At 42.1% G+C, this 27,787-nt stretch overlaps 1 protein-coding gene across 1 annotated transcript in view; it reads left to right on the forward strand.

The window, feature by feature from the left end:
* The window catches only part of LOC137648472 (uncharacterized), a 57,064-nt gene that overhangs the window by 28,938 nt on the left and 339 nt on the right, over nt 1-27,787 (forward strand). Inside the window, exons 4-9 of the mRNA XM_068381391.1 lie at nt 10,579-10,771; nt 12,596-12,763; nt 12,967-13,090; nt 13,353-13,490; nt 13,815-14,019; nt 20,463-20,707. Of these exons, the coding sequence (XP_068237492.1) occupies nt 10,579-10,771; nt 12,596-12,763; nt 12,967-13,090; nt 13,353-13,490; nt 13,815-14,019; nt 20,463-20,707 (1,073 nt within the window). The remainder of the gene's footprint in view (nt 1-10,578; nt 10,772-12,595; nt 12,764-12,966; nt 13,091-13,352; nt 13,491-13,814; nt 14,020-20,462; nt 20,708-27,787) is intronic.

Consider the following 27,787-nt stretch of genomic DNA (forward strand, 5'->3'; position numbering starts at 1 on the left):
AGTCTAAGCTTTCTTCTCTTATTGAAGATTATGAGCATGGACAGGTTCACGATGATCCTTTGCTTGCGGTTCGCCAGTGCGATGAACGTGACTCTGGCCTTCAGCCGCCTAAACGAGTGTTTTCTCGTCCGTTTGATGTTAGTACTAACGTTTCTAGTGCTTTGAAACGCGATGCTAGTCCTGTTCCTCGTCTTTCACGTCAGTCACGTGACGTGGAACCCCCCTTGCTACAGTCTCGGACTGACGTTCAGCAGCTGCCACCGCAGCCCCGCACTGACGTTCGCCGACCGACTCCGTTGCCTCGCTGTGACGTTGAGCGTCTGTCACCGCAGTCGGAAGTTGTTTTGCCTGCTCAGACCCTGCAGTCAATGCAGTCTCGACGTGATGTCGAGCGACATTCAACTCAAACTGTTGTTGCTTGTCAGTCACAAGACTTTCAGTCTTTTCAGCCGCGGCGTGACGTTGTTTCCTCAGCTGTTGCTGCTGCTCCGTTGCTTGTTGACATTGCCTGTCAAGCGTTGCCTCCTAGACATGTCTCTCCGTATCACGAGACTCGGCAGTTGTCGGACGAAGTTCCGTCGGATGAGGAAGTCGCTGATCCCCTTCTAACTGATATGCCTTTGGGGACTTTTTCAGATGGAGAGGAGCCTAAAGTTGCTCAGCTCTCTCTTGATTTTAAAAAGATCATGCTGATTTTTAAGGAACTTTTTCCTAACCATTTTGTGACTGCTGCTCCTCGTTCGCCTCCGTCAGAGTTCACGCTAGGCCTAGCTGCATCGACGCCGTCATTTACTAAGCTAGTGCTCTCTCGCTCTTCTAAGAGAGCTTTGCGTTTACTAGGCGACTGGTTGATGACCAGGAGGAATTTGGGGAAGACAGCCTTTGCTTTTCCCCCTTTTAAACTGGCTTCTCGAGCGACCGTCTGGTATGACACGGGAGAAGTTCTCGGCTTGGGAGTTCCTGCCTCTGCCCAGGGAGACTTCTCAAGCCTCGTAGACTCTCCCCGTCGTCTGGCCATGAGACGCTCAAAAGTTAGCTGGTCCTCTTCGGACCTTGATCATCTCCTTAAAGGGGTCTTTAGGGCCTTTGAAGTTTTTAACTTTTTGGATTGGTCGCTGGGAGCCTTGAGCAGGAAGATCTCTTCAGCCGACCGTGATGTATCTGTACAAATTATGTCCTGCATGGACAAAGCTATCCGTGATGGCTCTAATGAACTCGCTGCTACGTTTACAGCAGGAGTCCTTAAGAAGAGGGAGACTCTTTGTTCGTTCCTGTCTGCAGGAGTAACTCCCTGTCAAAGGTCGGAGCTACTCTTTGCGCCGTTATCATCTGCCTTATTCCCACAGCAGTTGATTAAGGATATCGCAGCGTCGCTAGTACAAAAGGATATCCATGACTTGATGGCTACGTCAGCGCGTAAGGCTGCTCCTTCTTCATCCTCTTATGTCGTTAGACCTAAGTTCGATACTCCAGCGACGAGGTTTATCCCGCCCTTTCGTGGCAGAGCTCCCAGTAAGGGAGGCGCTCGTGCCGATAGTAAGAGAGGTAAGAGGAGAGGATCTAAGTCCTCCCGTGGCAGAGTCTGACTGCCCACGTCCTCAGACAGCGGTAGGGGCCAGATTAACCAACTTCTGGCAGGCCTGGGAGAAGAGGGGTGCAGACCGGGAGTCTGTTTTGTTGCTAAAGGAGGGGTACGAAATACCTTTTGTACGGAGACCTCCTCTGGTAAAAGTCCCTATAGACCTCTCTCCCAGGTATCGAGAGGAGTCAAAGAGACAGGCACTACAGCTGCAGGTGTCTCAGTTGCTAGAGAAGGGAGCGGTGGTGAAAGTCTCGGACCTTCAATCACCGGGGTTTTACAACCGTCTCTTCCTAGTTCCAAAGCATACTGGAGGTTGGAGGCCGGTGCTGGATGTCAGTGCTCTCAACGTTTTTGTTGTCAAAACAAAATTTACGATGGAGACCACCAAGTCCGTCCTAGCAGCAGTCAGAGAGGGAGACTGGATGGTCTCTCTCGACCTGCAGGATGCGTACTTCCACATTCCTATACACCCGGATTCTCAACCGTATCTGAGGTTTGTATACAGGAATGTGGTGTACCAATTCCGAGCACTGTGCTTCGGCCTCAGCCCTGCTCCTCTTGTTTTTACGAGGCTCATGAGAAATGTAGCAAAATTTCTACATTTGTCGGGGATTCGAGCCTCCCTGTACCTGGACGACTGGCTGCTCAGAGCGTCGTCCCGTCATCGCTGTCTGCAGGACCTTCAATGGACGTTGGATCTTGCAAAGGAGTTGGGCCTGTTGGTGAACATAGAGAAGTCTCAGCTGACTCCCTCCCAAACGATTCTCTATTTGGGGATGGAGATACAAAGTCTAGTTTTTCGGGCTTTTCCGTCTGCCACCAGGATAGAGCAAGCCTTGCTCAAAGTCCGTCTCATGCTAGAGAAAGACCATTGCTCTGGGAGAAGTTGGATGAGCCTCCTAGGGACGCTATCATCCCTGGAACAGTTTATCTCTCTAGGGAGACTTCACCTTCGCCCTCTCCAGTTCCATTTAGACTCCCATTGGAACAAGAACAAAACTTTGGAGGCGGTCTCGATCCCGATCTCCGAACCAGTCAAGACTTGCCTGAGCTGGTGGGACAGCAATATATGTCTTCGAGAAGGTCTGTCCCTGGCAGTCAAGAACCCAAACCACGTGTTATTTTCAGACGCGTCGGATTTGGGTTGGGGAGCGACTCTGGACAGTCTGGAATGTTCTGGTCTTTGGACGACAGAGCAGAGAAGCCTTCACATCAACTGCAAGGAGCTGTTGGCTGTTCACTTAGCACTGACAAGTTTCGAGAGTCTTCTTCGAAACAAGGTGGTAGAAGTGAATGCGGACAACACCACGGCCTTGGCGTATATCTCCAAGCAAGGAGGCACTCACTCCCACGCTCTGTTCGTCATCGCAAGGGACCTCCTCATCTGGTCAAAAGATCGAGGCATCTCACTGTTGACGAGGTTCGTCCAAGGGAAATTGAACGTCTTGGCGGACTGTCTCAGTCGGAAGGGTCAGGTGATCCCTACAGAATGGACCCTTCACAAGGATGTGTGCAAGAGTCTTTGGATGACTTGGGGTCAGCCCACCATAGACCTCTTTGCAACCTCACTGACCAAAAGGCTCCCAACCTATTGCTCTCCAGTCCCAGATCCAGAGGCGGCCCACATAGATGCCTTTCTGTTGGACTGGTCTCACCTGGACACTTACGCATTTCCGCCGTTCAAGATCGTCAACAAGGTGTTACAGAAGTTCGCCTCTCACGAAGGGACAAGGTTGACGTTGGTTGCTCCCCTCTGGCCCGCGAGAGAGTGGTTCACAGAGGTACTTCAATGGCTGGTAGACGTCCCAAGGAGTCTGCCCTTATGGATGGATCTCTTACGGCAACCGCACGTAAGGAGACTTCATCAAAGCCTCCCCGCGCTTCGTCTGACTGCCTTCAGACTATCGAAAGACTCTCAAGAGCTCGAGGCTTTTCGAAGGAGGCAGCCAGAGCGATTGCGAGGGCTAGGAGATCATCTACTATCAAGGTCTACCAGTCGAAGTGGGAGGTATTTAGAGAGTGGTGCAAGTCCTCCTCTATTTCCTCTTCCAGTACCTCTGTAGCGCAGATTGCGGACTTTCTCCTGCATCTGAGAAATGTTCGCTCCCTCTCTGCTCCCACCATTAAAGGCTACAGGAGCATGTTGGCCTCTGTTTTCAGACATAGAGGCTTGGATCTGTCAAATAACAAAGATCTCCAAGACCTCCTTAAGTCTTTCGAGACCTCTAAGGAGCGTCGTATGTCAACTCCTGCTTGGAACTTGGACGTGGTCCTGCAGTTCCTGATGTCAAACAGGTTTGAGCCATTACATTCAGCCTCCCTGAAGGATCTCACCCTCAAGACACTTTTTTTTAGTGAGCTTGGCTACAGCTAAAAGGGTCAGTGAGATCCATGCCTTTAGTAAGAACATCGGCTCCTCTACGAATAAAGCTATATGTTCTCTTCAGCTTGGGTTTTTGGCCAAGAACGAACTGCCTTCTCGTCCTTGGCCTAAATCCTTTGAAATACGTAGTCTGTCAGAAATCGTAGGTAATGAAGTTGAAAGAGTGCTGTGCCCCGTGAGAGCTCTTAAGTTTTACTTAGCCCGAACTAAACCTATACGAGGTGGTTCTGAGGCCTTATGGTGCTCCGTTAAGAAGCCCTCATTGCCCATGTCTAAAAATGCGTTATCGTACTTTATTAGATTTTTAATCCGGGAAGCACATTCTCATTTAAATGAGAAAGATCGTTGTTTGCTTAAGGTCAAGACTCACGAAGTGAGAGCAATAGCGACTTCGGTGGCTTTTAAGCAAAACAGATCTCTTTGAAGTATTATGGATGCGACCTTTTGGAGGAGCAAGTCAGTGTTCGCTTCATTTTACTTTAAAAGACGTCCAGACTCTTTATGACGATTGCTACACCCTGGGTCCATTCGTTGCAGCGAGTGCAGTAGTGGGTGAGGGTTCTACCACTACATTCCCTTAATCCCAATATCCTTTTAATCTTCTCTTGAAATGTTTTTTAATCTTGTCTTGGGTTGTTCGGAAGACTAGGAAGTCTTTCGCATCCTTTTTTATTTGGCGGGTGGTCAAATGTTGTTTCTTGAGAGCGCCCAGATTAAGAGTATTGATGAGGTCCTGTTATAGGGGTTTTCGCCCTGGATATAACAGCTCCTGGAAGTCTTTCAGCATCCTGGAAGGATGGCTGGGCTTCGTGAGGAAAGCGGACTAATGAGGCAGAGTAATCATCAGAGTCAGCTTCCTTACCAGGTACCTATACTTAAGTTGGTTTTTTATGAAATATTTGTCAAAAAAACTCTTGAGCATATACGCCTTTATTGTATTAATACTGGTCTCTACCCACCACCATGGGTGTGAATCAGCTATTATATATTCACCGGCTAAGTTTAATATTTAAAAATGATATTTTCCTTATAAAATAAATTTTTGAATATACTTACCCGGTGAATATATAAGATTAAAGGCCCTCCCTTCCTCCCCGATAGAGACCCAGCGGACTGAGAAGAACTGGAGTGGTTGACAAGTATATGCGGTATCTGGCCGATAGTCGGCGCTGGTGGGCACACCCGCAACCTTCACGGCGATCGCTCGCGAGTTTTTGGATCTGTCGGGCCGTCGGAGACGTCAGCTATTATATATTCACCGGGTAAGTATATTCAAAAATTTATTTTATAAGGAAAATATCATATTACGGACTTCTTTTTATATTGCAAGTTTCTGAGGGCATATGAGATTTATATTTTTCATATTTTAGTTATTTTTTTTAAATAGCATTTTTTAGGCTTATGAAAGCTTAGATCTATAGATCTTAAAAGGTATGAAAAATTATAAAAATTAAGAAAAAAGATATGCAGTACAGTACTGTATTAACTTTGTGGTTTTTTAACTATCATAGGGGCGGCGATTTGGAACAACATTTTCAGTAGCCGAGTGATTACTGTAATGCAGAGTTTTAGCTTTTAGCTATTTCTGAATGGTCTTTTATTGAAGTACAGTCTGTCTCTATAGCTTTATAGGCATCTATAATGCATATTTGTTTCTACACAAATACAAACCATCGTTATTTACATAGGCGAAAGATAACAACAAACCTGGGAATAGGGCAATTAAAAACATATAAAGAGGTGTTAACTACTATCAGGTGGTCACCTGCTGGTAGCTGGGAGGCGACCCCCACTCTTCCCCTCCCCTGATTCCTTTCCCGACGATATCACAATCTTATCATCGAGGATCTCTAAAGGATCTAGCTCCTCAAGCAGAAGTCTGGGTACTGATGTAGCACGCATACTTCCTAGTGTCAGAATGCCGGCCTCATCCCAACTTTCCATTGCACAAAAAAATACGGTGGAATGCCCAGAGATCTGGGCAAAAAAGTAGTGTTAAGAATAAACTGGGCACTGGGCACCACCCCTTGATTTTGTACACTAGGAAAGGGGACCCAGCTAGAACCTCAAAACTCCCTAAAATCTTTCTCGAGTTTACCGTCTCTGTCCGCAGTGCTATGCACTGAGTTCTCAATAAAGAGGAGCAGCATGCTTTTTAGGTAAGATGTTTCTTTATTTCAAGTTAGTTAATCATTAAGAATATTAGGAGAGGGAATAAATTATACTGTATGCAATTATACCAGCTGGAATGTTAAACACCTTCTGTTTGTGTATTGAAAAAAGATTTAAGAAAATGTTATTTCTAAAATGAAACAACTAGGTTGGAAATAACAGTTGGAATATAAATCTACAATTTCAATAGCAAAAGTTATATTGTAAAAAAACTAGTATCCCTCTACATTTCAGTGTATTGGAAGACTTCCTTGCCCCATCACAAATACCTTATCAAACGGAGCAATATCAACCTCCGACCTTCTTATAATACCAAACATTGCTACAAACTTTCCTAGGTTATTGAAAAGATGAGAATATCTACAGCTAATTGACCTACGTTACCAACACTTATTTATGGCAATAACAATGTATACCCATTCAAGGTTGGAATCCCTGTCTCTTTCAAAGGATACACAACCATTCCTAAAACTGAACTATACATTTTTTTCACATCAGTAGCAAAGCTTACTAGGACAGGTAAGGACACCTGTCATCCTTAGAGTGTCTAGTACCCTGTGGTTGTCTTTACCTCTGGTTCCTTCTGTGGGAGCTAAAACAACATTGGTTATAACACCTGAACCATCCACTTCTGCTAGTTCTGGTAGAGGAAGAATCTTTAATGGATCTTCAGGTTGGGTTAGATAAATTAAACCTTTTCAAAGGATGCCCTCTGTCATATCCACCTCTGGAGTTTTATCTCTTCACAGATGCATCCAAGGAAGAGTGGGGACCTCACCTCCATCCGCATCTGGCGTTCGGACTCTGGTCCGAGATGGAGCAGCAAGAGCTCATGAATGTTCTGGAGCAGAATGCAGATTTTCTGTCTCTTTAGCACTTCTTTGGTGTTGATGATCGACAACACTACTGTAGTGACTTTCATCAACAGAGAAGAAGGTGCGGTGTCACTACAACTGGGTCAATTTGCAGTACAGACTCCCGAGTGGATGGTGCTCACCTTGGTTGCCCTCACAGCCCGCTTTATTCCTGGCAGAAGGAACATTGCAGCCAACAAGGTGATCAGGAAGACACAGATAGTCCGAATGGTCTTTATGTCTTCAGATAGCAACAGAGATCCTGATTTTGTGGGATTCTTTAATGATGGACCTTTTTGTGACCTCTCTAAACCACAAACTTCCTGTCTCCTTTCCAGTTCCAGATCTAGAGGCAGCATTTGAGAACGCGTTCCCAGCATCCTTGACGGCCTTGACATATAGTACAGTATACTCTTTTTCGCCATTCTGCCTGATAATGAGCATCCTAAGTCAAGTTCAAGTGACAACCAATCTCGAGATGACGCTTAACTCTAAAGTGGCCGCGGATAAAATAATACTCGGGCCTTCTACTTCTGCTGGCAGAAACTCCGAGGGAGTTGCCTCCTCTTCTCGATTTGTTATGCCAATCCCATGATTGGATCTTCCACAGGGCAATAGGATCCCTTAGGTTTCACGCATAGAGATTATCCAGCATTTCCTCTCTGAGAGAGGCTTTTCGTGAAAGACTGCGAAAGAATTGTCTGGCTACCTCTGCAAGTTGTCAAAAGCAGTTTATCAAGCTAAGTGGGCATTCTTCTGTGGTTGGTATCATAGGAGAGGGGTGTCTCCTTTCAGAGCCTCTTTACCGTTGATTGACGACTTTTTGTTGTACCTCTACAAATAGAAACTCTGCTCCATTGCAGTGGCAAAAGGTTATCGTTCAGTCTTGAACCAAGTCTTTAGACTATTCAACTATTGAAGTGAGACCTCCATCCTAGAATATGGTGTACGTTTTACATTCCCTGAAAGGGACACCCTACAAAGAATTAAGGCAAGCCTCTGACAGAGATCTTACTGTGAAAATGGTTTTCTTGCTTGCTTTAGCCTCTGCTATATGGGTCAGTGAAATTCATGGTCTCTTTCAACATCACCCATTTGGAGGCAGGTTTCATGCTCCTTTGTCCCTGAGATCGTAGCTAAGACCCAAAATCCTTCTGTTTCAGATTCCAGATTTTCATTTTTTCAGATCTCGAGCCTTCGTGAAGTAACTGATGATTCTGATCAATTGTTATTGTATTTTGTGAGAGCAATAAAGTGCTGCCTTGAGAGTGCAAGTCCTGTGAGACCTGATGTGCAACAGCTGTTTGTCAGGATAGGTAGAGTAAAGAAGAAAATATAAAAAAACATAATTTTGTTCTGGCTGAGGAAAGTGATTTCACGAACGCTCTCTCCCTTTTCTGCCTCCTTCGAGGGAGAAACACAGATAAACGTTCACAACATCATAGGCATTATTGCTTCCTTAGCTTTTAAGAAGATTCTCTCTGTGATGCAGGTACTCCAAGCAAGTGTTTGGAGATGTCAGACTACATTCACTGTTCATTACCTGTGGGATGTGACCCACAGGTCCATGGATACTTTCTCCTTGGAACCTGTTCTAGACACACAGCAGGTGGTATAGCTACCTTGGCTCCTCTAATAGGAGCATGAATTTCTAATCGAGGACAGAAGGTACAAGTTAGTTTTCCTTTTCCTTTCAGTCTTCCTCTCTCTTCAGGCATAGCATCCAAAAACTTTCCAGCTGGATTTGATCTGGTTATCAGGTAAGCCAACTCAGCTTGTAGCTTTCCTTTACTCGTGAATGGAAGATACTTTTCACCATGTTAGTTATATGGAGGGGGGTGCTGTATCCAAACACCCCCTATCATATGAGGTCTTCAGAAGATTTTGGACCAATTATATGATTTTGCCAGGTGTACAACACAGATTTTTGGCTCAAAAACAACCCTTAAACCCAGGGCGGTAGTACAGTACTATGAAATCACTGGTACATGTGATGGATGGAACCTTAACTCCTTCAGCATCATACTTGTTCTGGTTTCAAGTTCCCAGGATAAGTTTTCCAGCTAGTTGGAACAGGGACTTACTCCCGCCTAAGTATGAGTCTCCTATGTAAAGGACGATGGTGTGTATTTGTGTTGGATCAAATGACAAATTTTAAAAAGTAATTTTGAATTTTTCCTAACTATAAAAACCTGAGTCTTTTACTCATACTTTTCTGCCATCACCAACCCCTTAGAAAGTCCCAGTTGCTATCTAAGTGATTTGTTATTGAGCCTTCCCAATACCGCAGCTAACTACTGTACCTTCCAGTTGTTAACACCTTGTTATAAATTTTTAATTGCTGTATTCCCAGCTTTGCTGTTGTAGTACTTCTATGTAAATGACTTGGGTTTGTATAGTAAAAAAAAATACAAATTACTTTTAAAAATATATATTTTAGAAAAGGGAGGTCAAATTCTAAGGACAATTTTATAAATCCTTAATCTACAAATTTCATACCTTATTACTCCTGCCATTTAAGTCAAATGAAAATAATTCAGAATTTCTTTGCTGCTTCTGTTTTTTATATGAAGACTGAAGTGGTAGGTATTGAAGATCTTTATGCGCATAGTCTACAACAACTTAAAAGCCAAATTAAATTAAAAGCACCAGTATGCTGTTAAACCATATTGGAATTCAATTAATTATAAGTTAGTTTAACAAGGACACTTGATCCAAAATTTAGAGCATCACCAACTGCTTTTAATTCTGTAGGCCTACTACATACTTAAAGAAAAAAAAATTTGAATGTGTCAGTTTCTTAAGACTCCAAAGAGATTTGCCTGCAAAATAAAGTTAAGGAAGTTAAATTACTAGGTAGGAAGAGACAAAAAAAAAATGAAGGAAAATCTGAAGTCTGTCAGTGTTAGATAAAAAAATTGCTTTTAGTGTTGAGGAAAATAAGAAAATCTGTCAGTGGGGCAAATAAAAACTGCTAAGAACCTTAAGTAATAATATTGCCAATCTACAACGCCATCTCATGGGATGTTGCGTAGGTTAACCGTTACAGTATTGCTAAGGCAGAACAAAGTCTGGCCTTATTAGGAATGAAGGGAAACAAAAGGAAATACAGAAGTTTTTACATAGAGGAACACAGGGGCTCTCAAGTTTAAAAGAAGGGATGAATTTAACAATCAAATATATTTTTTTTTCTAGAGTGATATGTAAATACCTTGAATAGATCAATAGTGTAAGAAATATGAATTGTTTTTATAAGAATTTTAATGATTATTGTATTGTGCCTTTGTCATTTAGTTTTCAAAAATGTGTTTGAGTTTTTCAGGGATAAAATGAAGAGTTCAGTCGATAGTCTACAGTACTGTATATACATTTAATGAAGTTACTTAATTTACTTCTGATATACAAGTAATACTGAAAAATTAGGTTCCTTATTTGTTAGTAATAGAGTATAATTGTTTCAAATTTGTAAGTAATACTGTGAAATAGTTTCAAATTTGAAAGTAATATTGTAAAAAAAATTTCAAATTTGAAAATAATGATATAAGAATTGTTTCAAATTTGCAAGTAATACTATAAAATTGTTTCAGATTTGTAAGTAATGTAGTAAAACTGCCCCAAACTCAGTATTATAGCCATCAGACCCTTCATAAATTAGCTGCCGAGGTAGGATTGCCCGGACATCTTGTTGACCTTCGAAATGAGATCATCCATGGTGATTCAGGGTATGCTGGTGGATGCACTGTAGAAAATGCTCTTGACACTGCCTATGGATGGATTAAGGTGAGAATTCTATAGTTACAAAATTTTGGGTGACTTGTAATTCAATTGTTAATTACTAGTTTAAAAGCCTTTAGTGTAGCTAAAATATTGTTCCCTAAATTCATATGTGTAGTGAAGAATAATTGTTTTTTACTAATCTCCTGGTGTTAATTATAATACCTGGAACTGGTGGCCTATTACTATGAAGAGATATCCTAACCAGATGAATAGATTATACTGTTAGTGCCTCTCAAATAGTATACTGTAGGCATTACTTCATTGTCATGAATAGGTCTTTACAGCCTTGTTTCATCCACTAGCTTCTCTCCCTTTTTAGTTTTCTGATATACATCAGTTCTTGCACTATTTTTTCTATCTTGCTGTCTAGCATCTAAATTTTCCTTCATACTTCGGCTATGGTTTTCCCCCCTATTGCAGAAGCACGTTGAATGAGCTCCTAGGCCCCAGTGCCGGGCCCTCTGAACCAAAGTCATAAATTCAATTTTTAAGATACGTATTCTAAAGAGATATACGTAGCATATTAACAGTCCAATTGAAATGTAATTCATAGCATTTTTTTTAATTATTTGTTTAGCAGTAAGAAGGTGAGAAAAAGCTTTGCTGATGAATAGCACATTAGATTAGTATGAAATTCTAAACCATATGCAATATTAGCTTTCAAAACACTAGCCAGAATTTAATTTGGAGTTTCCAGTCTTTCAGACAGGAGTAATATCCTGGGTTCCTTATTAAATATAGAGATAAAAGTTGTACCTACCTTTACATTCATGTTGAACAGTCTATTCACAGATACAAAGGAATATGAGTTTTATAGATAAACCTCCATTATTTTTTATTTTGTAAGATGTTCCTTAGAATCTGTGGTGGTGCCTAACTTCTGTATATGACATTCTCTCTAAAAGTTTAGTGTGGGACTTTTCACTAAAGCGGAAGTAACTTGAACCAGTCTCTTCCTCCTCTTTGTCCTGCTGACTATTAATAGCCTAACTTCTGTCACTGCTGGTCTGGCTAGATGCAGGTCAGCTATGAAACTAAGTGTACAACCTAACATTTTTTTTTCCTCTCCATTTTCTTTCAACTGATGTAGAGCACACTATTATTCTTCTGTGTAGTGATAATGCCTGATTACTGACTTGGATTTTCTATACAGTACAGTATTGACATTCAAAAGACAATTTTCCTAATTCTTCTCTTTAGTAAGGTTCTATTTAGGAACCAATCTCTGGCTCCTTGACCTATGTGCCTCTAGCATCAACATACAGCATGTTAAGCTATATTTGGAGTTACAGGAGACAGCCTTCTTTACTTATAGATTATGACTGGGAGACTAGCATCCAGGTGGGAATGAACCATTAGGTTCAGACTCTATGAGACATGGAAGAGGTTCAGCCTCGTGTGTTGCTTATTCTTTTTGAAGGATGTCTGTAAAGTTTTTTATACAAACCCTCCCACCAAAGAGTAAGCCTTATGTATAAAATAAAGATGGGCATACTTTGCAGGAACTAAATGTAATTTTTATTAAAGTATACAAATCTTAAATGTATACAGATTCCCACATCTAGCCATTCTTGCATTTATCCCAGTAGCCACATCTCATCTATATTGTTGATAAGCTCCAACATCTAAAACCAGATATTGTTAGAGGTACTCACTATATAAAACTTTAGTCTTTTATATCTAAGGAAAAGGATATTTACTTCAAAGAAAATTTTAGTTTTACCATGAAGGGTACATGATAAGAGGATGATATAGTTGTTGATGCTAATTTTATAATTTTAATTAATGATTGAACTATTGTCCATCGTCTTTAATACTGTATTGCAGAATTACTATTGGGACCCTGAATATAGTCAGATGAAACTTGCAACTGAAAAGGTATTCCAGAAGCCTTCTGGCAACTGGAGACGTTTCTTGGGAAGTCTCAAAAATTATACCTCTACTATACTCGAGGACACCCAACTTAACAATTGTGATGACAAGAACTTTAACAAGGTAATGTAGTACTGTATATATTGAAGGTTTTTTATTTTTTATTTTTTATTACTTTGATGATATATTGACAGAATTTGAAGCCATTAGTGAGACCAGCTGGAAAAATACTGAAGTTATTAGGTTCAAGTTTACATAGTCTTGGATGTTTTTTCTTACTTTAAGATTATAAACATGTTCATAATTTTGTTTTAAATTTTTTACAGTCATCAGCGTATGCAGTGAAATTGTTTCATTACTTTTACACCAGTGACCCTCAGGGTTGTGTTAATGCAATTGTCGACCACATGTTATTGCCACTTGGCCAGCAATGTAAGCTACATACATCTGGTAAGTACCTTATGAGAGCTGTCATTTGTTATGAAAGAAATTGTTTTCATGCCAACCTTTATGGGCAGACATTATGTTAGTATATAACTTAAAAAGAATTTTCTGGTTGATTTAATTTTTGGGTTGCTAGTGAGTGGCATTGTTTGATAATGTTTTATGCTATACTGTACTATGTTATTTTTCTATATTGAAAGATATTTTGGCCATTTTCTATACCTGTATATATGGGAAATTTATAATTTCATGTATTTTTTTTTTGCAGACAATGGAAAAATGGATAAATGTGAATGTATCTTTAACTTATGTGTTATCAAAGGTGTGAATATTTTTTTGAAAGCTGTTCTTATGAATAATGGATCAACACAGTTAATGCTAAATGCTCTCCTAAGGAAAATTAAAGGTAGGATTTTTTAATAGATTTTCATTAAATTGTGTGATTCTTATTCTCCTTATTCTCATTTCTTTAGTATTGATTTGGTGTTCCCTAATAAATCATCCTAGTAATTGTGTAGAACATATTTTCTTGCTAACATTGATGTTTGAGCTTTTATTTAATTTGTTTTAACTTAGTCTATTGTTAAGGTAGGGAAGATCATGTTTAGCCTACGGTTAGAGAAGATCAACCTATTGTTAGAGAAGAACATGTTTGACCTATTTTTAGAGATCATGTTGTGCAATTTTTCCCTGTATTAACAGATCATAAATGAGTCATTGCCTCTTTCAGAAAACACGGAAGAAAACATGGAAGTTGCATCAGCATGGATCATTTTGATAGTAGCTTCTTTAATAAAATGCCAAGGTGCGGAAGGGAAAAATAGAATTTGCAGAAAACATATTCTTAGTTTGCAGAAGAATGGTGTCAATTGGAAGAGAATAGCTTGCAAGTTGCTGACACTGGAAGAAGAATGGTCAGTTGATTTAGCAACCAGGTATGTCTTTCATGGTAGTTTCTACACTCGTATCTCTCCTGTTTGTAATTTGTTGCCTGATGTGTATCCTTTGCCTATTTACTTAGATGGCTATCGGGTCATGTTGTGACACATTTACCTATATTAGATATCAGGCCTTGAAGATCTTAATTGTGAAAGAAACTTTTTTTTACATTGTATGGTTTTATTCCTGTGTATTTTATTTTTAATACCGTTTGTTCATGCACATATACAAAACCTTGTCCTTTAATAGAAGTATGATTTCATCGTAGCTGGAACTTTGCTGTTAAAATTAATAATGAGGTGTTTTTGATTTTGAGAACAGGATAAAAATAGCTTGAGGGTAGTGGAGAGAAGTAGCAGGAGTGGTATGTGATAAGAAAATGCCAATCAAGCTTAAAGTGGTGGCCTGTAGGAAATGTCCTTGCTTGGCGATTTGCCGTACGGGGACTTGAGTCCTGCTCAAGCTTGATAGTTTCTTGTAGTGTCTGCAACCTCACCATCATTGTGAGCTAAAGATGAGGGATTTGGGGCAGCCCATTGTTCTACCTGCTGATTCAACTGCAGCCATTACCAGGCCCTACCTGGTCCTAGCTTGGGTTGAGAGGGGCTTGGGCACTGATCACTCTTATATATGATCAGTAGGGCATTGTCCTGCTACCTAGGGAATTGTCACTGTCCCTTGCCTCTCCCATTCATGAGTGGCCTTTAAACCGTTATAGCACAGTAATAAGACCAGTGTTAATGTATGAATCGGAAACATGGGCTCTTAAGACGTAAAAGGGAGCAAATCTTGAGAGAACATAGATGAGAATGCTGAGGTGGAAGGTGGATTGTGGAAATATCAGTGCTTGAAAAATTGGAAAATGATAAAATAAGAATGACAGGAGTAGTAAAGATTGTGGAGGTGATAAGAATGTCACGACTGAGACAGTGTAGGCATTTGTTGAGGATGGATGGTAGGGAGAGAGTGAGGAGGGCTTGGGATGAACCAGCTAGGGAGAGAAGATCGTAAGGGAGACAGTGAATTAGATGGTCAGATAAGGTGGAGGAGAGGGCGCATCAGGCAACCGAACCCTTAATGTAGGGTTATTATTATTATTATTATTATTATTATTATTATTATTATTATTATTTGCTAAGCTACAACCCTAGTTGGAAAAGCCCAAGGGCTCCAATAGGTAAAATTGCCCAGTGATGAAAGGAAATAAGGAAAAGCTAGAAAAGAAGTTTCAGAGCAATAAAAACACTAAAATAAATATTTCATTTATAAAATATGAAAACTTGAAAATAACGAGAGGATAAAAACTCTAAAATAACAAGAGGAAGAGAAACAAGATAAAATAGTGTGCCAGAGTGTACCCTAAGCAAGAGATCTCCAACCAAAGACAGTGGAAGACCATGGTACAGAGGCTATGGTACTACCCAAGACTAGAGAACAACGGTTTGATCCCGGAGTGTCCCCCTCCCAGAAGAGCCGCTCTCCATAGCTAAAGAGTCTCTTCCACTCCAGCCACAAGTAAAGCAGCCACTGAACAATTTCAGTGCAGTAGTTAATCTCTTGAGAGAAGAAGGATTGTTTGGTAATTTTAGTGTAGACAAGTGTATGAGGAAAGAGGAGAATATGTAAAAAATAGGCTAGACTATTCTGTGTATGTGCGGAAAAGATGAAATGAGCCGTAACCAGAGAAAGGGTTCCAATGTAGTACTGCCTGGCCAGTCAAAGGACCCAATAATTCTCTGGCGGTAGTATCTCAACGGGTGGTTGATGGGAAAGAAGAGAGATACTCTCGTACTCTCTGTGCTTCACAAAACATAACTTTTATTAATATTTCTGTAGGCATGTGGTCCTGCGCTAGTAAGCCTGTGAGACTGGTTTATGTCTCAGCAGGAGGTGGAGCCTCATTCTTTATTCCCTTTTTAGCTGAGGGCTTGAATTTGAATTTTTACAGTCACCCCCTGTGGTGAGTGCAGAATCTGGCCAACTTTGTAATGGTTGGAGTACAGCAGGAGGAGAAAGAAGTCCATGAAGGATTTTTTTACTCGTGTCTTCCCCATAGCCGTAAAAAAGTCCCCTGGGACTCTTATTTTGCCCTCTGGTGCTCACATTTCTGTGCCTTTTTCAGGTTCCCTTGCAGGGGAAGGACAGAATGATGGAAGTTGATCCTGTCCTTCCCTTGGTGCAAGCTTTGGGCGAGCCAGATTTTTTCACCTTCCCTTTTATATTGATCCTGCATTGCTGGGTATGCCTTTGACGGAAAAGTTCCTGCAGGCCTTAGCCCTTGCCGTCAAGCACGACGGCAGTGGTAAAAACCTCTACATAGATTCCAGACAAAAAAAGAAAGAGATTTCCTCTTCCTCCTTTCAGCCCCATTTCTTCAACCTCGTCTTCTCTTGCTGAGCCTTTAACTGTGTCACGTCCCCCAAAGTTGAAAAATATCAAGTGGCTTAAGTCTTTTCAGATCACTAAGGCACTCGTAAGACTCTTCATCGGGCAGTGACCCTCTTAGATCCCAGTGTAGAGGACGAATGGAATCATCGTACAGAGATCATCATAGATTTGTAAGATGTTCATCACCTTAAACGTCCTCTGTGCATGAACGTCACTGACCTCACAATTATCAACATGTGCACTGAAGGCACGTTCGTACATCCACGCACTTGAACTTCCACGGGCTTATTCCTCACCATATACTTCTTCATGCATACACCCCCAGCTGAGAGCTTGTTTTAAGCTGAATCGTTTTTATGCACCAGATCCAGTGGCGTTGGATCTACACATACAAGATAACCCATATATACATGATCTCCCATGTATCACAGCACCTCTGCGAGTTGGTGAAGCAGGCAGACTCTTTGGCAATGGTCAATGCAGCGGATTTATCAGTACGATGCATTCCAGGCAGTAGGACCGTAATAGCAATAAATTTAGTTGCCAGGAACAAATCATATGTGCAGAGTGGTTTTTTATCCTCGAATGGCAGGCAAAAAGTCTTTTGATTTTGGAGGGTTCCCCGGCAATCGACCTATTCACCTCTCTCCTCAAAAAGAAGCTCCCGGTATTCTGTTCATCAGTGCCTGACCCTCCAACAGTGTAAGAAGGTGCCCTCCAACATCCATGAGACAATACCAGCACCTACTGTATGCTTCTCCAATTCTGCCTAATTTGAAGGGTAATCAGCAGGGTTTTGACTACCCCAAAAATAAGGATAACCATAGTGGCTCCCAAATATCTGCATGCTGAATGGTACCCATACTTGCTGATGTCTCTATCGGAGGTACCAAGAAAACTACCCGAGGGGCAACTTTCTTTGCCAACCCCACAGACAAAGGTATTGACATCCCTGTTTATCTTCATTGTCCAGGAGATGTCTGGATATTTCTGCAAGTCCTCTGTTGACATTTACCAGATAAAGTGGGCCATCTTCTGTGGTTAGTGTTGTATGAAGGTTTCTTCTCTGCTCAGAGCCTCTTTGCAGCTGATAGCAGATTTTCTTGTCTACCTTTGCTGAGAGAAGCTCTTTTCAGTCTCAGTGGTTAAAGGCTATTGTTTATCCTTGAGCCAAGTCTTCAGGATGAAGAGCCTTGATCTTTTCTCATGGGAATTACAGTATCAACGCTCATTAGGAGCTTCTCACTATCCTGTCCTCTGAGGGAACTTGAACCAGTTTTGCAAGATGTTACTAGGCTCTCTGGTTGCTGAGGCAAACCCTCTGTGAACCATTAAGACGAGATTTGGATAGAGATCTAACATACAAGACCGTTTTCCTCCTTGCTCTAGCATCATCGAAGCATGTAAGCAAACTCTGTGGCATCTCTTATGCCATAAATCATACAGAGGAATGGAAAAAGGTTTCCTTTTCTTTCAATATTGAGTTTGTAGCAAATATGCAGAACCCGACCATTCAGGACTGCAAGTTTGAATCTTTTTCTATTTCCTCCCATTAGGATGCAATAACAATTTGAGGAGTGTCTTCTATATCCTGTTAGGGTGCTATGTCGCTGTCTCAAGCAGACACAGCTAGTCAGACTACAGCTTCAAAACCTTTTCATCATTGTGGGCAGACCTAAGAAGATCTTTAAGAATATAATTTTTGGGGGCTCTGAGAAACCATTAGGAGATGCCATCTCCCTTCGGCTAGAGATCCAGAAGAGCTTGCCTAGCCTCGTGCTCATGAAGTCAGAAGAGTTAGTTCTAAGCTAGCCTTTAAGAAGAAGCTTTCAGTGGCACAAGGGTTAAAGAACAGAGGCTGGAACTGATAGACACTTTTACCACTCACTATCTGCTGGAGTGTACTCACAAGTCTGGATGCTATTTCACTGGAACCCATGGTAGCTGCTCAGCAAGTTTTGTAGCAAACCTACCTCCTAGTCTAAGATAGCAGTTGTGGTTGTGTTGTTATTCACTGGATCAGATATTGAAGCAGGTAAGCTTTTGTACCAAGCAGCTTTTCTGTATGAGTAAATATAGAAGTATCTCCTCATGCATTACAAAGGGGAATGTGAAAGCAAGGTGGACAACCCCATTACTTTATACTGACTGCATTATTTAGAAGGTCTTTTTATGACAGAGTTTCTTCACTGACCACCTATCGCCAGAAAAGAAACTAGCCCATCACAAGGGTAGGGGCTATCCAGCATCTCCTCCAACTGAAAGGCTTTATGCGAGGCACTACACAGATGTGTGCAATGGTGGTCATCTGCAACTGTCTACCAGTGAAATAGGCTGTCTTCTGTTAATGGTGTTGTAGAAAGGATAATTCTCTGGTCAGAGCAACTCTGGCACAGATCACAAATTTCCTTTTTTTTTTTTTTTCCATTTGGTGAGAGAAGTGGCTCTCAGGCGCGGCTGTCAAAGGCTACCACTCAGCCTTAGAAATGGTCTATTGACTGAAGGGTATAGATCTCTCTACCTTGTGGGAGTTATCTATGGTCATGAGGAGCATCGCTCAGTCTTGCCCACCTCTGGCCCTCAGACCCCCAAAACTCTTACGAGTTATCCCATATGAGCCCTTTGAAGATGTCATCAGACAGAGATCTGATCCTCAAGACTGTTTTTTTTGCTAGCCTAAGCATCGGCATAGAGAGTAGGCAAGTTGCACGGATTTTTATTTACTCACCCACGCTGAGCGGTGGAAGGAGGTCTCCTTCAGTTTTGTACCAGACTTCGTGGCCAAAACTCAGAACCTGACAGCACATGAACCCAGGTTTGAGACCTTCTCCGTCCCCTCTCTACGTTAAGCGTCATATGGTAATCTAAAGGAGATGCTTGTGTCATGCAAGGGCTCTGTGTTGCTATCTGGAAAGGACCCGACACCTCAGGCCTGAGTGTCAGAGACTTTTCATTAGTACTGGCTGGCCCAAGAAATAGGCGTTAAGAAATAAGGTCGCTTTCTGGCTTCGTGAGACGATCTGTACAGTGTATGCCTCGACCGCTGAGAGGGTTGAAGTACCGGCTATGCTCACTGGTCACGAAGTCAGGTGGAAAGGGCCCACTCTAGCTTTCAGGAGAAACAAGTCAGTGGGGCAATTGATGGAACCCAGAGATTGGAAATGACAGACCACCTTTATGGCCTTTTATATGCAGGAGTGTATCCACAAGTTCCCTGACACCTATGTGCTTGGTCCTGTGATGGCTGCTCAGGTAGTTGTGTAACCTACCTAGCTCTTACATGGGACAGGTGGCATCTCATTAATAGTAACGTATAGTGTAATTCTGGAATTAATGGCTCTTCTCCCTCATTTTTCTGTCCACCTCAGGGGAACAAAGCAGTTGAAACATTGAGTGTTGTATTCAACCTGATGCTGGTAAGTTATTCTTCCGAGTTCCAGTCTTTATCTTTAAAGAAGTAGCTTCCCCAGTGTCTCTATAGAAGGGGGAGGATGCTTGAATCTATACCAACCCATTAATAATCATACAGGTATATGATTCCAAACTTAATCCCCATTGGGGGAAGTATTTCTTCGTTTAACCGAGTATTTGTTTCCATATACAGGCCAGGTTTGGTCAGACAGGAGGTTGCTGCAGTCACCAATTTGCTCCCATATGGGACCAGGGGGTTGGACACTTCTTGTGAAGAAAAAGAACCATTCAATGTGGTTCTAGGTGTCTTACAATCCACCAAACAGTGAATCTCCTTATTAAAGGTCAATGGTTTAAGTCATTTGTATTTTTTCTAGCTATGCAAACCTTAGTCCTTTAACTTATCTTCCCTACTCAACGATCCCTCTCAGTTCTGGGCCGAGAGGTCAAAAGGGAAGCTTTCAGACTGTTGAGAGGAACAGGGCTTCTCACCACCCTCTATCAGCTGTTCAACTGCTTGTTAAACAACTCTAACAATAGTCTCCATCTCGCACTGAAACAATTTCCCTATTAAAGGACTCGGGTTTGAATAGCTAGGAAAAATACAAAAGACTTAAAATTTATGATATTTGTTTTTCAGAATTATGAAATCTTCTGAGAGCAACATACCTGAAGCCCAAGTTAAGAAAGTAATGAGCTTGCTTGACATTTCCTCATGCAAGGGGCAAGATAAAAAGAGTAATAGAACAGATGATATATCCAGCTTAATGTCAGATGATGAACTCTTTGATATAGAATCAGTGTTGGATCATTTCAATGAGAACAACCCTGAGGCTTCTACTGTATCTGGAAAAGTACAAATGGCATCTCTCTCATGTGATATTGGTAAGTTAACTCATTTTCTGAATTTTTAAGATCCTCCTATGCTTGTAATCTAGGGTTTTCTTTTTTCTCAGTGTATTAAGTTCCACCTGCTATCGTAAGAGATTGCTTAGCAATAAGAGTCCTGTATTGTGTACTCTACTTCTAAAAGCAGTATACTACATGTTGAAGATATTATATCAAATTTAAAGTAGCTATCAGGTTCTACCTAGCAGCATTGTTTTCAACATCTTTGATAACCATATCTTAGTCATGAATGTTTCCCATATAATTGGTGTATGTGGATACTGTATATACCTAGTTATTTTTTTGCCATATCTGCTAGTACTGTATTACTCACAAGGCTAAAGATCACTTGTGTTAATACACTATAAAGATGAGAAATAAAAAGTAGCATATAGCCATTAATAATTTGAAATTGATAGTAATAAATTCAGTACTGTAGCATGATGATAAGATTTTAAATATATGTACAGTACTGTACACTTGTTATATGAAAATAGAAATTGTTTACACTTTATGTTGCCCTACCATACCATTACTTTTTGCTAAATTTTAACATTGTACCTTTCATATTAAGATAATAAGGTGTATGACAGTAAAGGTCAAACCCAAGAAAATAAATGCTTTACAAGTTATGTATGTGACCATGGTTATTTTTTGTGATTTGGTTTGTTTTGTTTGTTTACTTTATATAACTGTAATTAATTCTTATTGAATAGTATTAATTTTTTCAATATTTAACTTAGCCGGTGATTATATAGCTGCAACTCTGTTGCCCGACAGACAACTCTACGGTAAAAACTCGCCAGCGATCGCTACACAGGTTGCGGGTGTGCCCAACAGCGCCATCTGTCGTCCAGATACCCAGTACTCAATGTAAACAAAGACTCAATTTTCTCTCTGTCGAGCTATCGACAAGACGTACTTACTCGCTGTTGCTAAACTGGAGTTTTTTCACAACTAATTGGTGAAGTACTTTATTCTAGTTTTGAGCTTTCGCTATGCAGGTGTTTTATCTTCATCTTAAATCTTGAACTCGTTTTGGATAGATTTAATTATGGTGACAAAGAGAGTATGGACTTTCTTTCACTTTTAAATGGCCGACCCTTCCCTTAGACGGAAGTGTGTTTAGGCTTTTAGTAATTATCTTATCACGTTATAGATTTTCCTCTATATATTTTATATCTCTCCGCCTTTATTAGGCCTCTTCGATTAACTTTCCATTTATTATAAACATATAAAAATAATTTTAATGTTTTGTTTATATAGACCTTTCCTGAGAGTAGGCGGTCCTAACTTGGAAACCGAAGTTAATCAACGTTGAGCCCTTTATATCGTAATTAGCTTTTAAAGAGCTAAGGATTTGAAACTTTTTAAATGTAATATTTTATGAAAGAATTTCTTTGATAGTCTTCGTACTGTTTTCAAAGATGAACTAACGTTTAGTTTATTTATGCTACGCAGTTGTTGACGTTCAGGACGTTCAACATGCGCTCTATCGTTACGATAGAGAGAGAGTGTATCATGGTTTCACTTTGCAGTAAGAGTAAATCGATTCTGACGTTTTGTTCATTCTTTCTTAGCTTAAATGTTTTAAATTCTATTTTAAAGGAACTTTTTATTTGAAAAACCTTTCAGTTTTTTCCTTTAGTCAAATAACATGTTTTTTTGACGAAATATAATTGAGCTCTTCTCTTAGGTGCGAAATCAAGAGAGAAAGAGAGAGAGAGATAGAGACGGAGGGAGAGAGAGGAGAGAAAACGTTCCGTTCAAGCGGGTAACGTTGTTCTCGAGTTACTCTCGTCCCTAGTCGCTGTACGGGGAGGAAGGATAAAACGTTTTTAGTTTTTTATTCTCGTCCCCAGGCTATGTGCGGTGAGAGATTGAAAACGTAGTTATATGAACTAGTGTTTAGTCTCTTTCCCAGCCACTGATTTTTTTTTTTTTATCTTAAAATATGTTTTCTGTTTTTTGCTGGTATTAATGAGCTTGCATTATACGACTGATTTCGCAATTACTACCTTTTAATGAAGGGTAGAATTGCGTGTTTCAGGTAGAAATCAGTAAAAGTTTCGATTTCAGTGAAATAAGTGCAAAACAGAAAATCGAAGTGATAAAGTGATATGCGCAAAGTGTTACAGTGTTGCGTCCGAGGGTTCGTCTGTTCGTGCCTGTCGTTCACCTAGTCCGGGACCTCTTGCATGCTCCCAAGCCCAGGGGAGAAGTAATGTCAAACGACTTATGGGTTCGAGAGGCCTTGATCAACGAACAGACGTTTTCCCTCTATGGTATCGGGTGTATCTTACCAAGATCTCCCCTACCATAAGACGAGAGAGACGTTGTTTCTCCTCGTCATCCGAAGGCTTTTCGCATAAGAAACCTGTCACAAGGTTTCGAAGCCCTTAAGCGAAAGTCAGTCCTTTCAGGACAGGTCCAGCGTCCTGGTTACAACCATTAGGACAGCTCTGACCCTATGCAGTCATCGGATAACTGCTCGCCGCCTAACAAAAGCGTAACACAGACTCCGAGAGTCTTTTTTTGTTGGCAAAGTGTTGCGGTCACAGACGTTACCCTCGTCTCTTACCACAACCATTTCCGTTGATCCTTAATGGGTTGTATGGCAAGACATGCAGTATATGCTTGCCTCCCTTATGGAAGACTATTCTGCCGATTAGTCCGTTGAGTCTAGCCGTTTATCTCATCGATATCCTGGCTTTCAGCCAACCTAACGTTCCTTTGTGCTTACTGTTGACGTTGGCGTAGCTTAGTCACGTCAGTCAGGTTGTTTAGAACCACACTCGATGCGGTCTCGTGTGGTTTTTCAGCCGCATTTGGACGTTAGGCCACTTGCTGATGCTCCTGTTGACGTTCAAGACGTTCACTAACAATCGGAGTTGACTTGTTTTGACGCTGTGCGTCAACCTCCGCATTCTAGAGTTGTTTTGACTGCTCAGTCTAGGCAGTCAAAGCAGTCTCGAGTGGACGCTGTGCGTCCTCACGCACCTGTTGTGGTTGACAGTTCAGTTGTTGACAGTTCACAGACTGTCAAGCAGTTACATGACGTTGCGTTCTGGTCCGCTACTAATGCACCAGTGAGTGTGGACTCTGCTTGTAAAGCATTGCCACCACGGTAGGTCTCTCCCTTGCTTGAGACTCAGCTTTTATCGGACAAGGTTCCTGTAGATGAGGAAGTTGCTGTTCCCCCTCCTACTGATATTCCCTTGAGGACTCTGTCAGATGGAGAGGAGCCTAAAGCTGCTTAGCCCTCTATGGACTTTAAATAAATCATGATGATTTTTTTAAGGATCTTTGTCCGGATCTTTTTGTAACTGCTGCTCCTCGTTCGCCTAAGCGTCAGAGCTTACACTAGGCCTAGCTACTTCGAAGCCGTTGTTTTTAAGCTAGTGCTCTCTCGCTCTCCTAGAGAGCTTTACGTTTGCTAGGCGACTGGTTTTTCACCAGGAGGAGTTTGGGGGATACAGCCTTTGCTTTCCCTTCTTTTAAACTGGTTTATAGAGCGAGAGTCTGATATGACACGAGAGAAGTTCTCGGCTTGGGAGTTCATGCCTCTGCCCAGATAGACTTCTCAATTCTCGTAGACTCTCCCTGGCGCCTGGCCAGGAGACGCTCCAAGTTGTTTACAGGTCAACTTCACAGCTGTTTTCGAGCCTTTGAAGTTTTGCTGTACAATTATGTCATGCATAACAAGGCTTTCAGGGATGGTAAGCGGTACCGCCTCAGTCGCTAACCCCGTCTGTTGCCACACCTGCTCCCGTAGACCCTAAATGGGCTTTGCTGCAAGACATGCAGTCCAAGCTTGCGTCCTTGATAGAGGACTTTAATGCGGAGAAGGTTGCTACCGAACCTTCTGGCCAACAACCTTCCAACCGGTCGGTTGTGCGCCCTGTTGACGCTGAGGTAACCTACTCGCGTCTGCCAGTTGAGGTGGTTCCTCCACCGATGTGACCCAGTGTGGGTTGCCAGCCGCACGTTGACGTTAAGCGACGCTCGGAGGTGGTTGTTGACGTTCAGGACGTTCAACAACCAGCAGAGGTGACTTGTTTTGACGCAGTGCGTCAACCTCAGCAACCCGGTAGGGTGTTGACTGCACAACCCAGACGGTCTAGACAGTCTCGGGTTGACGCTGTGCTTCCTCGCGCACCCATGGTTGTTGACAGTTCACAGACTGTGCAGCAGTTCCATGATGTTGCGTCCGGCTCCGTCACGCATCCACCAGTGTGACCGGACTCAGCGAGCCAGACGTTGCCCACTCCGTTGCCGTTTCCTCATCAGTTTTCGGATGAGGAACCCTCTGATGAGGACGTTGCTGAACAACAAGACGATCAGCCCCCAGAATAGATCAAGCCCTGCTATCCATCCAGAAGATGCTGAAGAAGGAACGCTGCTCAGTCAGGCTGTGGATGAGTCTGGTAGGGACGCTGTCATCCATGGAACAATTTGTGTCACTAGGAAGACTACACCTCCGTCCTCTTCAATACCATCTAGCTTTTCACTGGAAAAAGGACAAGACGCTAGAAGCGGTCTCGATCCTGGTTTCCGAAAAGATAAAGTCTTGTCTGACTTGGTGGAAGGACAATATCAACCTAAGAGAGGGTCTTCCCCTTGCTGTTCAGACTCCCAACCACGTTCTCTTCTCGGACGCATCGGACGTGGGCTGGGGCGCGACACTAGACGGTCGGGAATGCTCAGGACTGTGGAACTCGAGTCAGAGGAGCATGCATATCAACTGCAAGGAGCTGTTGGCAGTACATCTGGCCTTGAAAAGCTTCAAGTCTCTCCTTCGAGGCAAAGTGGTGGAAGTTAACTCGGACATCACCACGGCCTTGGCGTACATCTCCAAACAAGGAGGTACCCACTCACTGACGTTGTACGAGATCGCAAGGGACCTGCTCATCTGGTCAAAAGGTCAAGACATCTCCCTAGTAACGAGGTTCATCCAAGGCGACTTGAACGTCATAGCAGATTGTCTCAGTCGGAAAGGGCAAGTAATTCCAACCGAATGGACCCTCCACAAGGATGTGTGCAAGAGACTTTGGGCCACTTGGGGTAAAACCATCCATAGATCTCTTTGCAACCTCGCTGACCAAGAGGCTTCCAATCTATTGCTCTCCAGTCCCGGACCCAGCAGCAATACATATAGATGCTTTCCTCCTAGATTGGTCACATCTGGATCTCTACGCATTCCCACCGTTCAAGATTGTCAACAAGGTACTGCAGAAGTTCGCCTCTCACGAAGGGACAAGGTTGACGTTAGTTGCTTCCCTCTGGCCCGCGAGAGAATGGTTCACCGAGATACTTCGATGGTTAGTAGACGTTCCCAGTAGTCTTCCTCTAAGGGTAGACCTTCTACGTCAGCCACACGTAAAGAAGGTACTCCAAAGCCTCCACGCTCTTCGTCTGACTGCCTTCAGACTATCGAAAGACTCTCGAGAGCTAGAGGCTTTTCGAAGGAAGCAGCCAGTGCGATTGCTAGAGCAAGGAGAGCTTCTTCCATTAGAGTCTACCAATCGAAGTGGGAAGTCTTCCGAGACTGGTGCAAGTCAGTTTCTGTATCCTCGACCAGTACCTCTGTAGCTCAAATAGCTGTTTTTTTCTTATACCTGAGAAAAGGACGATCCCTTTCAGCTCCCACTATCAAGGGCTACAGAAGCATGTTGGCATCGGTCTTCCGGCATAGAGGCTTAGATCTTTCCAAACATAAAGATCTGCAAGACCTCCTTAAGTCTTTTGAGACCACCAAGGAGCGTCGTTTGGCTACCCCTGGATGGAATTTAGACGTGGTGCTAAGATTCTTCATGTCAGACAGGTTGGAGCCGTTACAATCAGCCTCCCTGAAAGATCTCACTCTTAAGACTCTTTTCCTGGTATGCTTAGCCTCGGCTAAAAGAGTCAGTGAGATTCATGCCTTCAGCAAGAACATAGGATTTTCGTCAGAAAAAGCCACTTGTTCGCTACAACTTGGTTTTCTAGCCAAAAATGAGCTGCCTTCTCGGCCTTGGCCTAAATCTTTCGATATCCCCAGCTTATCGGAGATCGTAGGCAATGAACTAGGAAGAGTCTTATGCCCTGTTAGAGCTCTTAAGTTCTATTTAAAGCGTACTAAACCTTTACAAGGCCAATCTGAAGCTTTATGGTGTTCAGTTAAGAAACCATCCTTGCCTTTGTCAAAGAATGCTTGGTCAGACTTTATCAGATTGTTAATACGAGAAGCTCATTCACATCTGACTGAGGAAGACCGAACTTTGCTTAAGGTGAAGACGCACGAAGTTAGAGCTGTAACAACTTCCGTGGCCTTTAAGCAAAATATATCTCTGCAAAGTATAATGGACGCAACCTATTGGAGAAGCAAGTCAGTGTTCGCGTCATTTTACTTGAAAGATGTCCAGTCTCTTTACAAGAACTGCTACACACTGGGACCATTCGTAGCAGCGAGTGCAGTAGTGGGTGAGGGCTCAACCACTACAATTCCCTAATTCCATACCCTTTTAATCTTTCTCTTGAAATGTTTTTATTGTTGTTTTTTGGGTTGTCCGGAAGGCTAAGAAGCCTTTCGCATCCTGGTTGATTTGGCGGGTGGTCAAAGTCATTTCTTGAGAGCGCCTAGATTAGGGGTTTTGATGAGGTCCTGTTGTATGGGTTGCAACCCTTGATACTTCAGATCCTAGGGGTCGATCAGCATCCTAAGAGGATCGCGAGGCTCCGTAAGGAAGACGTACTTAAAAGGCAGAGTAATTGTTCAAGTCGACTTCCTTACCAGGTACCTATTTATTTTGTTTTTGTTATTTTGATAACTTCTAAAATGAAATGAAAACTCTTAGCTCATAAAAGTGTAAACATATATTGCTGGTCTCTACCCACCCCCCTGGGTGTGAATCAGCTATATAATCACCGGCTAAGTTAAATATTGAAAAATGTTATTTTGATAATAAAATAAATTTTTGAATATACTTACCCGGTGATTATAAATTAAAGGACCCTCCCTTCCTCCCCAATAGAGACGCAGTGGGACGAGGAGAAAATTGAGTCTTTGTTTACATTGAGTACTGGGTATCTGGACGA

Source organism: Palaemon carinicauda, chromosome 10 (assembly GCF_036898095.1).
Source record: "Palaemon carinicauda isolate YSFRI2023 chromosome 10, ASM3689809v2, whole genome shotgun sequence".
NCBI classification, from domain to species: Eukaryota; Metazoa; Arthropoda; class Malacostraca; order Decapoda; family Palaemonidae; genus Palaemon; species Palaemon carinicauda.